The sequence below is a fragment of the Archocentrus centrarchus genome, chromosome 9 (genome assembly GCF_007364275.1).
Source record: "Archocentrus centrarchus isolate MPI-CPG fArcCen1 chromosome 9, fArcCen1, whole genome shotgun sequence".
NCBI lineage: Eukaryota > Metazoa > Chordata > Actinopteri > Cichliformes > Cichlidae > Archocentrus > Archocentrus centrarchus.
The window spans coordinates 5,108,937-5,123,875 of NC_044354.1; the positions used below are offsets into that span (position 1 = coordinate 5,108,937).

Below are 14,939 nucleotides of genomic sequence, written 5' to 3' on the forward strand. Positions count from 1 at the left end.
AAAAAAAAAAGTATCCCGTACAATCATTCCACACTGTAAAAAGAACAGTTCAAAGAACTGCTCTAAATTGGGGCGCCAGTTTAGCTCATTAGGTGGAGCAGGTGACCTGTCTGCCATTAGGCTAGTGCACAGGCCTGGGTTCAGATCTGTCCTCAGTCTGCTTACTGCATGCCTTCCTCTGGTCTTTCTACCAGCTGTCTTCTCTCCACTGTCCTACTGCTAAAAAGCCCAAAAATAGATTTAACAAGACAATCAGCAATGGGGATACCCTCCCATAATTAATGAAAATATAAAATTATTTTGGAAGTAAGGATAACAGTACAGCCCCATTTCATAACAGAAAACCCATCAGCAGACATCTTATTACCTTCTGCAAAACTAATGTGGAGGCCTTCCCCTAAATTTTTACCCAAATACTTTAGTCAGCTCTAAGTTAGTAAAGATAAAATACATATTCAAGTAAAAATATTAATTAAAATTTTTTTTTTAATGATGTAAGAGACTGATATTCTGATGAAGTTACAGAGGTTACTCCAGCTGTGATGTGTGGAGACACACTGAGCTGGGAGTACTCGAGTCTTGAATAAAGTATTAGGCCTATGGTGAATTCTATTCTTTCTGTGTGGAGTTTGCATGTTCTCCCCGTGTCTGCGTAGGTTCTCTCCAGGTACTCTGACTTTCTCCCACAGTCCAATTACATGCACGCAGTTTAGAACTTTACTTTAGTTTCACTCAACCAATTTAACTGTGTGGTGAATGTGTCCAGTTTGCTGACTCATTTATTTGCATAGCCAGACCACATCCTGTCAGCTCATCATATATAGTTGTGTATCACAGTGGACTGCAGTGCATTCAGCATCTGATCAGAGAACAGTAAGACAACATGTTCCACGTGAGGAATTTCAGTCTTTTTGTCTCGTGCGTGCTCCTCTTCATCCTCCAGACAGGTAAGTAATGTTTTCTATTGTACTTTAATTTACTTACTGATAATTTTCTCCTTCGTGTGAACAAGCAGAATGCAAAGGTACAAAGCAGTTGATGCAGGGTGTTTGTTTCATCTGTTCTCGACTTGATCGTCTGCTGGTTTTGTTGCATATTTGTTTCAGGTCGTGGTTCTGAGATTATTGAAGGGAAAGAAGTCAGGCCGCACTCGCTGCCCTTCATGGCTTATGTGAGAAGTAAAACATCAGCCTGTGGAGGGACTTTAATCCATCCAAAATGGGTCCTGACAGCTGCCCACTGCACTGAGTAGGAACCTGAGGATTACTTTTCTTAAATTTTCAAAAAAGATCTTTTTTAACAGACTGTGTGAAAGATTCTGTATTACATGATTTAAAAAAAAAATTGTGATAATTATAAAAAACACAAGATCACATGTTGCATTGATGATTAATTGGTTTAGAGTGAGCTCATTAAGAATGATATATTCCTGGATTAGTGAAAAAAAACTGCCTCAGTTCTCAGCTTTAATGTATTTTGTATTACACCTGCTCCAGAACTGGAACAAGACAGCAGGAAGTAAAATGTGACAGTTTAAAGTATCCAGAATCTTTTCAAAGGTCATATAATATGTGTTACTATAACAAAATATGATAAGCTGTTTAAATCAAAGGGAGATGATGAATATACAATATTCAATATTATTTTTATAGCACATTTAAAACAACTTCCATTGACCAAAGAGCCAAACAGATCATCAAAACATGCAATAATCATTGAAACATCAATAATACAATCAAACAAAATCGAATGTTCACTGGTAAAATCACAGATACATAAAAACTATGATACCATAGTAAAGCCAGAATACTCCACCCAACTACTTCAAATGCAAGCAAAAATAAAAATGTCTTAATTAGTGCTTTAAAATGATTAAGAGAATGAGCTTCTCTTATATGAGAAGGTAAGTTATTCCAAAGCTTAGGTGCCACCACTGCAAAGGCTCTATCAGCTCTGCTCCCTAGTAGGAATATAGGGTCTCTGTTATTATAATATCTTCCAGAGGTGTCTAATTGGTTTACACACTCCTGACCTTTAACCTTTTATATAAGTGAACTGTCATCAACACACTGTGTTTTCAATTACAGTATGAGTCTGGTGATCCTGGGAGCACACTCCATCAAGAAAGTGGAAAAAGGTTCCTGGCAGGTTCGAGAGGTTGAGAAACGTTTTCCTCATCCCGACTATTACAATGTAACCCAGGGCAATGACCTCATGTTGCTCAAGGTCAGGTGATAATTCAGTGTCCAATAGCAAGTGAAGTAAAGATGCATTAATGTGAATAAGATTGTTTTTATTGTTATCCATGTATGTACTGTACAGACATGTTTCAATAAATTGCTGCGTTTCCCATTTTCTAAGCAGAATATAAATGAGTGGTGGTGCAAGACTTGAGCAGAGTGCTGCATATATACTTACTTAGTATGATAAGGCCAACTCTGTGAAGGTAATGTATAGACAGTCATTATCAATGTGTAATGTTTTTTTTTTTAACTCTTTGTCAGCTGAAGAAATCTGTGAAGAAAACCAAGACAGTGAATTGGCTCAACTTTGGCCAAACTGTCAGAGACCCTGCAGCTGGCAGCAAGTGTCTGGTGGCTGGATGGGGACGAACTGAAAACAACAAAACCTCAGATGTCCTCAGGTCTGTCAATGTGACCGTGATCAACAGACAGAAGTGCAACTCTCGTGATTATTACAACCAGAGACCTGTTATCACCGCTGACATGATCTGTGCTGGTTCAAATGGTGCAAACAAGGCTGATACCTGTCAGGTAAGTATGAAGAATGTTTGTATGTATTCTTTTCTTGTTTTATGTAAAAGCTCATTCAGCTCAGGACCCTTTTGGCTCTTTCACACCTGTGAGTCAGTCAAAGAAAGTCTATCATGTATTTGTTCTCGCTGCAGGGGGATTCAGGAGGGCCGCTGTTGTGCAAGGGACGGCTGGTTGGAGTCACTTCTTTTGGATGGGGTTGTGGCATCATTAAAAAACCTGGAGTCTATTCATTTGTCTCAGAGAAGCAACTCGAGTGGATCAAAAAAACAATGAAATCATATGAATGAGTCTACAGGCATCGCTCCATACGAGCTGAGCAAGATGAGAATCTTTAGTGCTTTGATGTTAAATCTGTTGATGCTGTCACTGTAGACTGCATTGATGTGAATACGTTTTTTACCATATGCAGTGTATTTCCATGTATGTATAGACCTGTTTCAATTCATCTTTTTTTCTCTACATACAAAACCCATCAAAGTAAAACAGCAAAGTGAGATTATTCAGTCTGTCAGCCCGACAGTCAGATTTTCTGACAAAGATCAATTCTTGAATATTCTTCCTTTATTTCATTTCTCATTCTGAGTTTTTTTGCTTGAAACCCCCCCCCCCCCCCCCAATTATATTTCTAATAGCTTTTCTACTTTTTCTACTTTCTAATAAAGCTGGAGGCATGAATAAAAAGTGTTTTCCTTCTCTTTTTTTCATCATTTGTACTGATTTCTTTTTTCAAATGTTCATCTTTAATGTATATGGGTATACATAAATATAAATAGCAGGAAAGTGGTAATTACAGCCTGACTCTGATGCTTTAGAAACATATTTTTAGGGCCCGAGCACAACCTGTGCGAAGGCCCTATTGTAATTGCTTTGGACATTTAGACAAATGAATTGCTTTTTCGAGGGCCTAACCATGCTCAAAGACTCATGAAATTTGGCACACATGTCAGGTCTGGTGAAAATTTAAGTATTTTAATGGTTTCAGGCATGGCCTTTTCAAAATGGCTCTACAGCGCCACCTTTAGTTCAATTCCCACTGCTGTGTTTCACATAAATGTATGAAATTTGGTACACATATGTAACATGTCCAGACGAACAAAAACTCAACAGGAAGTCCTGTTGGCCTAAACCCAAAAGGAAGTCCGCCATTTTGAATCAAATGGCTGATTTTAGCCATTTCCTGCCCTCATACTCTGTCTAATAACTCAAAGGTTTTGGATTTTTTCAACTTCATATTTGTTTTGTCTTATCTACACACCAGGGGGAATCGAAATTTCAAAAATGGTGAGTTTTCACCAGAGGGCGTGGCCGTGACACCACAGTGAATTTTGATCATTCGCCAGGAAATTTTGATTGCCTCTCATTCAAACCTGCATTATCCAATCTGGGTCAAACTTCCGCAGTAGGATGACAGTCCGCCCCTGAACCCATACATATGATAATATTTGCTGACAGTCACAGCGCCACCTAGTGGGAGCAGGAAATGTCATGTTTTACACTTTGAGGTCCAGCTCCAAGGTGGTCGAGCAGAACCATCTCAAATTTCCCCTGAAAAGCCTTAAAGAGCCTTACACTGTTTTCAGAACTGTGAGTTTTCGCCAAAGGGCGTGACCCTGGCAGGATGGCAGTGTTCAGTGTTTCGCCATGAACACAATAAGGGCCCTAACTTCCCCATTCTCCCTCAAACTTTAATGGTTTGATAAGCCTCCCGCCCTGAACACAATTATATGCATACAGTCCCTAAACGTTAGTGCGCCACCTATATCCATTTTATCATTTCATTATTTCTCTTATTCTATTTTAGTTTTTGCTAGATTGCTTTAATTTTTACAGACTTGGCACAGATATGATAGCAGCCCTTTCCATTGAAGGAACGTAGAACAGATAAAGGAAGCATAAGCATTAGTGCGACTGACCCCCAACACATATTTAGCACTTCTGGATAAGAAAAGTGACTGTGATGGTTTTGCAGATTAATGTTTGGCTCTGCGGAGCGTACATAAATGTGGATATCCCTGAAAGAGTTTCTACAAGTTTCTCTTTTCTTTTGCTGTTTTATTTTTCTGCTTGTGAAAATATTTAAAATCAAATCTTAATTTCTCTTTTTCAAAATAATTTAAAGTACCCTCATGTATGTCAGTGCTCCTGTTTTCTGCTGCTGTTCCTTCATTCCTGTCAAGTTGCCACAGCCAGTTAGCCTCTCTGCAACATTTGAGCCCCACTTTAAATTCTCTTAAATATTGTTTTTGTAAATGAGTAACAGCACTCAAAGATTTTCTTTTTTTTTTTGAGTAAATAATAAATATCGTTGCTTTCATGACCCTGCTCTCACTGTGGCACCAACACTCAGTTTTCATACTACGCCACTAGGTGGGGCTCTCTGATAAATTTGTGGGCACTGAGTGGCTTCAACCACTAATCAGTACTAATGTGCATTAATAACTCTCTTTTGTGCACATTTACAGCACTTTGTTAAAAAAGGAACACATAACAGCAACTTAATGTCAGTCCTGGAAGAATACTTCACTACTTTATACTTCATACCATGCTTTACTCAAGACTCATGTACTCTTAAGTGCCTCCACACATCACATCTGAAGTGTTATTCCATTTCCTCACACCTGTAACTTCACCACATGATATGAGACCACAGCAGAATATACAGTGACTTAATAAAGTACTGTGTTTGCCCGCTTCCTGATTTCTTATTTTTTAGCATATTTGTCACACTGACATGTTTCAGAGCCAACAAATTTGAAAATTAGACAAAGATAACCAGAGTAAATACAAAATGCAGTTTTTAAATGGTCATTTTATTTATTAATGGTAAAAGGTTATCCAAACCTTTCTCAGGTTTCCTCCCAGTTAGTGGGGTTAGGTTAATTGGTGATTCTAAAATTGGCCATAGGTATGACTGTGAGTGTGAATGGTTGTCTGTCTCTGTGTGTTAGCCCTGCTACAAGTTGGTGACCTGTCCAGGGTGTACCCCGCCTCTCGCCCTATGACACCTGAGATAGATTCTAGCCCGAAAAGGATGAGTGGAAGAAAATGGATGGATGGATGGATGGATGGATGGCTTATGCAACCCTGGCCCTATGTTAAATAATTGCTAAACCTAATAACTAGCTGTGGCACTCTTGGCAACAAGAACTCAAATCAAGCATTTGTGATAACTGGAAATGAGTCTTTCACGTTACTGTGGAGGAATTTTGGCCCGCTCTTGTCTTCAGAATTGTTTTCACTCGGACACACTGGAGGGTTTTCAAGTATTACGGCTTGTTTAAGGTCATGCCAAAGTAACTAAAGTCCAAAACCTTCATTTTGTTTTTTGAGTCTTTCAGAGGTGGACTTCCTGGTGTGTTTCTGATCATTGTCCTGCTGCATAACTCAGGTACGCTTGAGCTTGAAGTAATTTTGGTAATCCAGCCACTCCAGTTTCACTGTCCACTTCACTACTGTTCCAAGTTTTCTCCATTTGTGGAAATTGGCTCTCACTGTGAGTTGCTAGAGTTAGATGGGTTCAAGTGATTTCTTGATCCAAAAGGCCTGGCATTAATAAGGACTGGGTATGTCTAATAAAACTGAACTCAGCACAGAGAGAGAGAGAGGGAGGGAGGGAGGGAACGAGAGAGAAACAGAGAAACTGAAAAACTATTCAGTGCGAATGCAAATAACTTTAAAAAATGACAAGTCAACAAAAACAAAAGGGCAGTCATCTGCCACGACAAGTTGGAGTGGAAGACAGCCAGAGATTGATAATAAGTAATGACTAAATGCAGATTGGTGTATAAATACATGGAGAGTAAAAAGATGTGAATGAAAAAAAACACTCAGTGCATGATGGGAACCCCTCAGCAGCAGGCGTATTGCAGCATAACTAAGGCAAGGTTCACTGTCACATGATCCAGCCCTAATTATAAGCGTGATCAAAAATGAAGGTTTTAAGGGCGCCTGGGTGAAGCTTAGTGGTGAAGCAGGCGACCACATACATATGCCACGTTGTGATGCGGGCGGCCTGGGTTCGTGTCCTGGCCTGTCGCCAATTTGCCTGCATGTCTTCCTCTGTAACTTTCCCCCATTTCCTGTCTCTCTCTACTGTCAATAAAAGCTGCTGTGGCCAAAAATGCAAAAAAAAAAAAAAAAAAATGAAGGTTTTAAGCCTAAATCTGAGTCCAAACTGGAAGCTGGTTCCACAGAAGAGGGGCCTAAAAGTTGAATATTCTACCTCCCATTCTGCTCTTAAGTATCCTAGGAATCACAAGTAAGCCAGGAGTCTGAGAGCAAAGTGCACTGTTGGGGTGATATGGTACTATGAGGTCTTTAAGATAATGAAGAGAAGCCAGTATGGGAGAAATATGCTCTCTCTTTCTAGTCCCCATCAGGACTCTCACTGCAGCATTTTGGATCAGCTGAAGGCTTTTCAGGGAGCTTTTAGAACAGCCTGATAATAATGAATTACAATAGCCCAGCCTAGAAATAATAAAGGCATTAATTAGCTATCGTTAAAGCTGGGTATCATCTGCATAACAATGAAAATGTATGCAATTCTTTCTAATAATACTGCCTAAGGGAAGCGTGTATAATGTAAATAAAATAAAAGGGCAGTGTGGATGAGTGCTGTCGGTCAGTGCTCATGTCTGTGTCCCTCCAATTTTAACAGCACTGTAGCTTTCACACAGTCATAATCATTAATGATCATCATAATCATTCATAATCATTCTTCCCACTGCATACTCACACATATCAACACATACATATCTCCCTTGGAATGTGGGTGCCTGTGGGTCCCGGGGTGTGTGGCTGGATGTCTTAGCATGGCTGTTGGCCCGCTTCCTTGGGGGTTGTGGCCTGGGGGTGGTTCAAGCCTCTCCAGTGGGGGTGGGGGCTGTGCTGAGGGCTGGGTGGCTCTCGGGTGCCTGGGTGGCTCTCGGGCGCCTGGGGCCTCGGGGCCGCATTCTCAGCTTGTGGTCATTGCCTCTGGCTCACTGGGGCTCTTGCCTTTTGACTGTGGGAGTGCTGTCTAAGGTCTCCCTCCTTCCTCTTCTGGGGTGTGCTTGCGGATGTCACTGAAATGTGTGGCTGCAGGTCTCCTGTCTGTGGATGGCCTGGGTCCCCTGGGTCTTTCGCTGTTTACCTCTAGATCCCGGCGGAGTGGTTGCGGCTTCTCACCCTCATTACTGAGTATGTTTCATGACAGAGACACAGACACGTACATTAAAAAAAAGCATTCTATTCTCTTCTGTCAGAGACAAGGAAATCAAAGCATAGATGTCCAGAAATTAAGGTATGTGTAACAAAGAAAAAGACAGGGAAAAAGTATTGAACATGCTTACTGAAATTTATTTAATACTTCATACAAAAGCCTTTGTTGGTGATGACAGCTTTGGAAAAACTAGTTGCATCCATTGCTCTGGTGTGATTTTGGCCCATTCTTCCATACCAACACTCTTCAAATCCTGAATGATTGGCTGGGCCATTCTAGCAGCTTTCTTTTCTTTCTCTGAAACCAGTTGTGAGGTTCTTTGGTTGTGTGTTTGGGATCACTGTCTGGCTGAAATGGCCATCCTTGTTTCTTCTTCATCATCCTGGTAGATGGTTTGATTTCTTTGCTTGTGTGGATTGGATGGGTTGTTACCGAGATCTGTACCTGCAGACAGTAAGGCAAGTGATTATCGAGACAAGAAAGCTCCTTAGCATGCATGGAGGGTTGCACCCCAAGTCCAACACCCTGCCACTGTACGCTGAGCAGAAGGAAGAAAGGAGGCTGAGAATTAGTGAGTGTCAGAACCACTATCCTGGATGAAACGACAAAGATCACATCAGGAATATGGCCACAACTATGTACTTAGTGACTACCTCAGACAGCAGAAACTCAAGAAGAGGAGCAAGAAGAAAAGGGTGATGGGAGGACAGGCCCCAGCACAGCATTTATCACTGGCAGATCAAAGAAATGGCCAATATTGAAAAATCTTATCAATGCTGGGTTGAAAGACAGCACAGTGGCACTAATCATGGCAGCACAGGAACAAGCTCTAAACACAAGATTGACAAATTAAACAAATAAACAAAAAAAGACCCAATCTAAAGGCCATAAAACCTGTTAAACCAACAAAAAATCTTTCACTGATTTTTTTTTTTTTTTTACAATTCCAGTTTCATTACAGTCAGTGACTGTGGACTCACTGGACACTGTGAGCATCTGTGCATCAGAACATCTGTGACACTATGTTTTTGGTTTCAATATCTGTCATGTGAGAACATTGTGTCTTTTGTTATTGTTTACCTCCAAAAATCCTATTTACTAAGAGGTTTCATTGTTTCAGCCAGTCTTGTTTTCTTCTGATTTATAAGATGACATTTTAGAAACACTCCTAAGCACAAATGAAAGTCTCAGTAACAAACCTACATGCCTGCACACAGTGACAATGTGTGCTGCAGCACATAAAGAAAACCACCATCATGCATCAACTAAATAAAATGGTTATTATTTATAGTAAATTCAAGTTGTCAAAATGGTATCGCCTTGAATAAGCACGGCTAATTTCCATTTGAGGCCAGACCACATCCTTTGAGTTCAACATATGAAGCTGTGCATCACAGCGGCTTTCAGTGCATTCAGCATCTTAAAGCGAGAACAGAAGAAATGTTCTGCCTGATAAATTTCAGTTTTTTCCTCTCATTTGTGATTCTTTTCATTGCCCAGTCAGGCGAGTAACACTAATTCCTTATTGCTAATTTGCTCCTTCATATAAACATGCATGCAGTTGGGTGTTTTTGTCACTCATCTGTTCTTGAAATGTGAAGTGACTGGATATTTGCTTTTTGTTTTAGGTCATGGCTCTGAGATTATTGGAGGGAAAGAAGTCAAGAAACACTCGCTGCCCTTCATGGCTCTGCTGGAGGACGACTGCTCCCAGTGTGGAGGAATACTAATTGATCCATCATGGGTCCTGACTGCCGCTCACTGTGATAAGTAGGAAGCTGAAGCTTACTTTTCTTCCATTTTCAAGACTTTAAATATTATTATATAACTAAATATAAATGAAAAAAGCAATGCAGTTTATGATCTATGAATCTTTGTTAACCTTTTCTCCAAGCAAACTGTCATCACTACAATGTATCTTTTTTCTTGTCCAGTATAAAAAAAGTAACCCTGGGAGTGCACTCTATCACGAAAAAGGAAAAAGAGGAAAGTTCTCGGCAGCTCAGAGAAGTTGAGAAACATTTTCCTCATCCCAGATATTCTGAGGAAAAAAAGCTCAATGATCTCATGTTGCTGAAGGTAAGCTGATAATTCAGTGTCCAGTAGAGAGCAAAGCAAAGATGCAGCAATGTGAATTAAAAAGTCCTGCAAGACAACAGCACAATCTGGTCTGAAACAAATTAGACAGTTAATAAAATCAAGTCTTTCTTTCACCATCTTTCTTTCACCATCATTCCTTTTTTGATGTGGAGTTTAAAGTGCAGCAACTTGGATCCTCCGACTTTTTCAAGGTGCTCATATTCTTATGTGCTCAGGTTGCTTTATCCATAACAATAACAAAACTTGTTTTAGATATAATTAAGGTTCAATCCAAGCTCAATTATAATTGCAGTCTGTTCAGTCTGTTTAGTATCACAGCCAAATTTTATAAGAAGCTGTGATGGTCAATAAAACAAAGTAGCATAGTGTGGCTACTTATCTAGAAGATACTATTGCAAAGAGTTGTTAGCTACCTCTGCTCTTAGCTTAAATTTAAATATAGTACTGCAACATAAACCATTACATTATAACAGTAATAGAAGAAGAAGAAGAAGAAGAAGAAACAGCCTTTATTGTCCCACAGAGGGGAAATTTGGGTGTAACAGCAGCCGCAGTTATTATAAATATAAGTAAAAATATAATAATTCACACTAAGAAAAGAATATAAATATATATAAAATCAACAAACAAGATTAACCTTAATACTACTAATAATAACACTATATACAATGTACATGATGTGCCTGTGTGTTGAACCTTAACAGGCCGGACTATTTACAGTATATTATATATTATCCTACATTGTGTAGGTTATTGTGGTTTTTGTTGGGAGCAGTGATGATTATAAAGTCTTACAGCTGCTGGGAGGAAGGATCTGCGGTAACGCTCCTTTGTGCATTTAGGATGCAGCAGTCTGTCACTGAAGGAGCTCTCCAGCTCAGCAACAGTTTCATGCATGGGATGGGAGACCTTGTCCATCAGTGATGTTATTTTGGTCAGAGTCCTTCTGTCTCCCACCACCTGCACTGAGTCGAGAGGACATCCTAGGACAGAGCTGGCTTTCCTGATGAGCTTGTCTATCTTCTTCCTCTCAGCTGTAGATAAGCTGCTGCTCCAACATACTGCTGCATAGAAGATGGCTGATGCCACCACAGAGTCATAGAAGGTCTTCAGGAGTGTCCCCTGCACTCCAAAAGACCTCAGCCTTCTCAGCAGGTGGAGTCTGCTCTGACCCTTCCTGTAGAGCGCATCAGTGTTATGAGTCCAGTCCAGTTTATTGTTTAGGTGAACACCCAGGTACTTATAAGAGTCCACTATCTCAATGTCCACTCCCTGGATGTTCACCGGTGTCCGTGTGGTGGGTCTGCGCCTGCGGAAATCCACCACCAGCTCCTTGGTTTTAGCGGCGTTGATCAGGAGGTGGTTCCGCTGGCACCAGTCCACAAAGTCCTGAGTCCACTGTCTGTACTCTGAGTCATCCTCACCTGTGATGAGGCCAACTATGGCAGAGTCGTCAGAGAACTTCTGCAGATGGCAGCGTGGGGAGTTGATGGAGAAGTCTGCAGTGTAGAGGGTGAAGAGGAACGGTGCCAGCACAGTTCCCTGTGGGGCCCCCGTACTGCAGACCAGCCTGTCAGAGACACAGCCCTGTGTCCTAATACCTCATACCTAATACATAATACCTCATATTCACACTGAACCTAGAAAGTCTGGATAACAGAGGTTATATTTATGTATCTACAATTACTCCTGGATATGTGCTTTCTTAATTCATCATTACAGTATGTAGAATGCAGCTTTGCATTATGTGGCTGTGTTCAAAAACTGAGCCGATACTTTTATTGCTGATCGAACATTTTGGTCATAATTCTGTCAATTTTGACAACATCCCACCTTCTTCTGTTGCCCTCCGCTTGTCCATTTTCTTCAAAATCTCCATTTCTCTTTGGGAATCACCCTTTTTCATTGTGCTGTCTTTTACATTTTATATAGATTCAGCTAATGCAATCGGAACAAATTCTGTGTTTATGTAATGTGAAAAAGGACACAATTTAAATGTCACTCTGCTAATATGTGTGTTATGTGTAAACACAACACTTGTTCATCGCTTGAGTTTGCTGAATTTTAATGCTTGAATGATTCATGTGTTCAGCATTAAGCAGCTTAGCAAAAAAAGATCTAGAAAAAGCCAAGGATAGGGACTGGACTGAAAATGAGTGAAAAAACAATCATTGTCCAATGAAAAACTTTGAAAGACCTTCAGAAAGTTGGAGCCCACGTTTAAAAAACTGCAAGCAAATCCGACCCCTTGAAGCAAAATCTAAAGAGATGAGTGGTGGCTTTTGTGTACTGTATCATTAGTTGTCAGTTATAATCATCAAAGTTAAAAGAAATAAACATTTGAAATATATCAGTCTGTGTGTGATGAATGCATATAATATACAAGTCTCACTTTTTGAATGGAATTACTGAAATAAATCAACTTTTTCATGATATTCTAATTTTATGAACAGCACCTGTACATTTGCTTTATACAAACTTTGTAAAGGTAATGCATACACAATCAGTATCATATGTAATGTTTATTTTTAATTTTATTTCAGCTTAACAAACCAGTGAAGGAGACAAAGACGGTGGAATGTCTCCAGTTAGGTACAACTGTCAAAGACCCTGCAGCCGGTAGCAAGTGTGTGGTTGCTGGATGGGGAAAAACTGAAAAGAAGACCAGGTCAGACGTTCTGATGTCCGCCAAAGTGACGGTGATTGACAGACAGAAGTGCAACTCTTCTCATTACTACAACCACAAGCCTGTTATCACCAGTGACATGATCTGTGCTGGTTCAGATGGTAAAAAAAAGACTGATACCTGTAAGGTAAGTATGAACCATGCAATGGACTGTGCAACTGAAGTACCACAAGCTTTAAATAAGTAAAACATGATTGTTTTCACTGCAGGGGGATTCTGGAGGGCCACTGTTGTGCAATGGAGTGCTGGTTGGAGTCACTTCTTTTGGACCTAAAGTGTGTGGTAACACTAAAAAACCTGGAGTCTATTCTTTTCTCTCGCAACAACAACTTAAGTGGATCGAGAACACAATTGAGTCCCATGTAATGTGATGACTCTGCAGGCACGAGTGCACATACTGTACAAGCTAACATTAGTTCCATCAGCTACATGTGAATCTTTGATTAAATATGCCACTGCTACAAAAGAGGAAAATTGGATATTAAAACCCAACAAAGTCTCTCAGATAGAAATATTCGCCATTTCCAGTATTATCAACTTAAACTGAAAATGAGACTTATGAACAGATTTTTTTTTGCTGTAGCTAAATCCTCAAACGTGCTTTCTTGTTTGTTCAGTGCTGATTGTGATTATCTGTACTTGGAAATCAAAAACAAAAAAATTCCTACTGTACTTTTTCTTTCTGATAAAACACATTTTTAAAAGGCTTTTGCAGTATTTTGTTGTTTTTACCACAATTCTTTCAAAATTACAAGTTTTCATAGAAACATAATATATAAGGATAAAATTTCTTAACTTATTTTCTTCCTCCTCTTTACAGTGGAGGAAATAAATATTTGATCCCCTGCTGAATTAATAAGTTTGCTCACTTTAAAAGAAATGGCACACAGCCAATCTGCAGGTCAGCTGTAGGTTATTGAAAAAAAAAATGTTTCCTGCAAAAGACAATAGCAGTAATGTCGACGCAGAAAACATTCACTTCTGAAAGAACAACCATGTCGAAACTCTTAAACTCAGAGCGGACCACAAAAGACGACGCTGAGACCCCACACAGGAAGAGTGCAAAATGTCACAACAGGCCACAAGTGTCAGTCAGACCTTTTCTCTTAAATGCTGCCGTTCCCTCAGTCCTGTCAGTTTATAACAGCAGTCAGCTCAGCGCTTTAGAGTCATCTCAACATCACTCTAAACGAGGGATAACCTTTAAAGATTTTTTTCAAGTAAATAATAAACACATTTACTTTTATGACCCTGGCCTCATTGTGACACTAATACTCATACTACACTTTTCATATTACACTACTATGTGGGGTTCTCTGCTAGGTCTTGTGAAAAACTCAGTACACAGTTATACTGGTAAAACTTCAAATAATTTTAATAAAAAAAGACGTCTTATTAACAAATATATAAATGATGAATGCTACTTGTTACTTTTATCTCTGCTGATTTGTTACATTACTGAGTCTGGTGCACATTTATATCACATTGTTAAAAATAGCACAAGTAAGATATAACATCTCTCTTAAGGAAGTGAGACTTTAGTTTAAATGCATGAGTTTAACACTTGAATCAAGACTCACGTACTCTTAACTCAGTGTGCCTCGTATACTTCACATCTCAAGTGTTACTCCACTTCCTGACCTCTGCAACTTCATCACATGGTATGAGCCCACAGTGCTATAGTAAAATTAGCACATTTACTTGAGCACATGTATATTTTTTCTGCTAGTACACAAAAGCTAGTGAATGAAATGTTATACTATATTTTGTATCCCATATCATAAGTAGTTTATGTTTTCCATAGTTCGCTCATAAACACAAAATGCATTTTTGTTCCAACTGTACCCATGCTGGGAACAGCTGAAACAGTAGCATGGCACACTTAAAACATTCATTCCTAATGCTGGAAAGCTGACTAACCAATGATTGACCTGACTGTTGTGTTATGACAGGTGTGAAAAATTATATACTGCTCAGAAAATTAAAGGAACACTTTGAAACCACATCAGATCTCAATGGGGAGAAAATAATGCTGGATATCTATACTGTGATGGACTGGATGATGTGTTAGGAATTAAAAAGGAGGCCACATTAATTTGATAGAAATGAAAATTATCAATCTACAGAGGCTGACTTCAGAAACAGCCTGAAAATCAAAGTGAAAATGGTGCCTCAG

General features: G+C 39.5%; 1 protein-coding gene across 1 annotated transcript; it reads left to right on the top strand.

Annotated features, from left to right (window-relative positions):
* The first annotated feature begins 841 nt into the window (after positions 1 to 841).
* On the top strand, positions 842 to 13,134 carry LOC115786131 (kallikrein-11-like). Its single transcript, XM_030738173.1, has 10 exons — positions 842 to 947; positions 1,107 to 1,248; positions 2,088 to 2,226; positions 2,505 to 2,774; positions 2,909 to 3,063; positions 9,375 to 9,481; positions 9,606 to 9,747; positions 9,912 to 10,056; positions 12,621 to 12,890; positions 12,973 to 13,134. Exons 1-10 carry the CDS (start codon positions 884 to 886, stop codon positions 13,132 to 13,134), a joined length of 1,596 nt encoding a protein of 531 aa, XP_030594033.1. The 5' UTR covers positions 842 to 883.
* Positions 13,135 to 14,939: the final 1,805 nt, after the last annotated feature.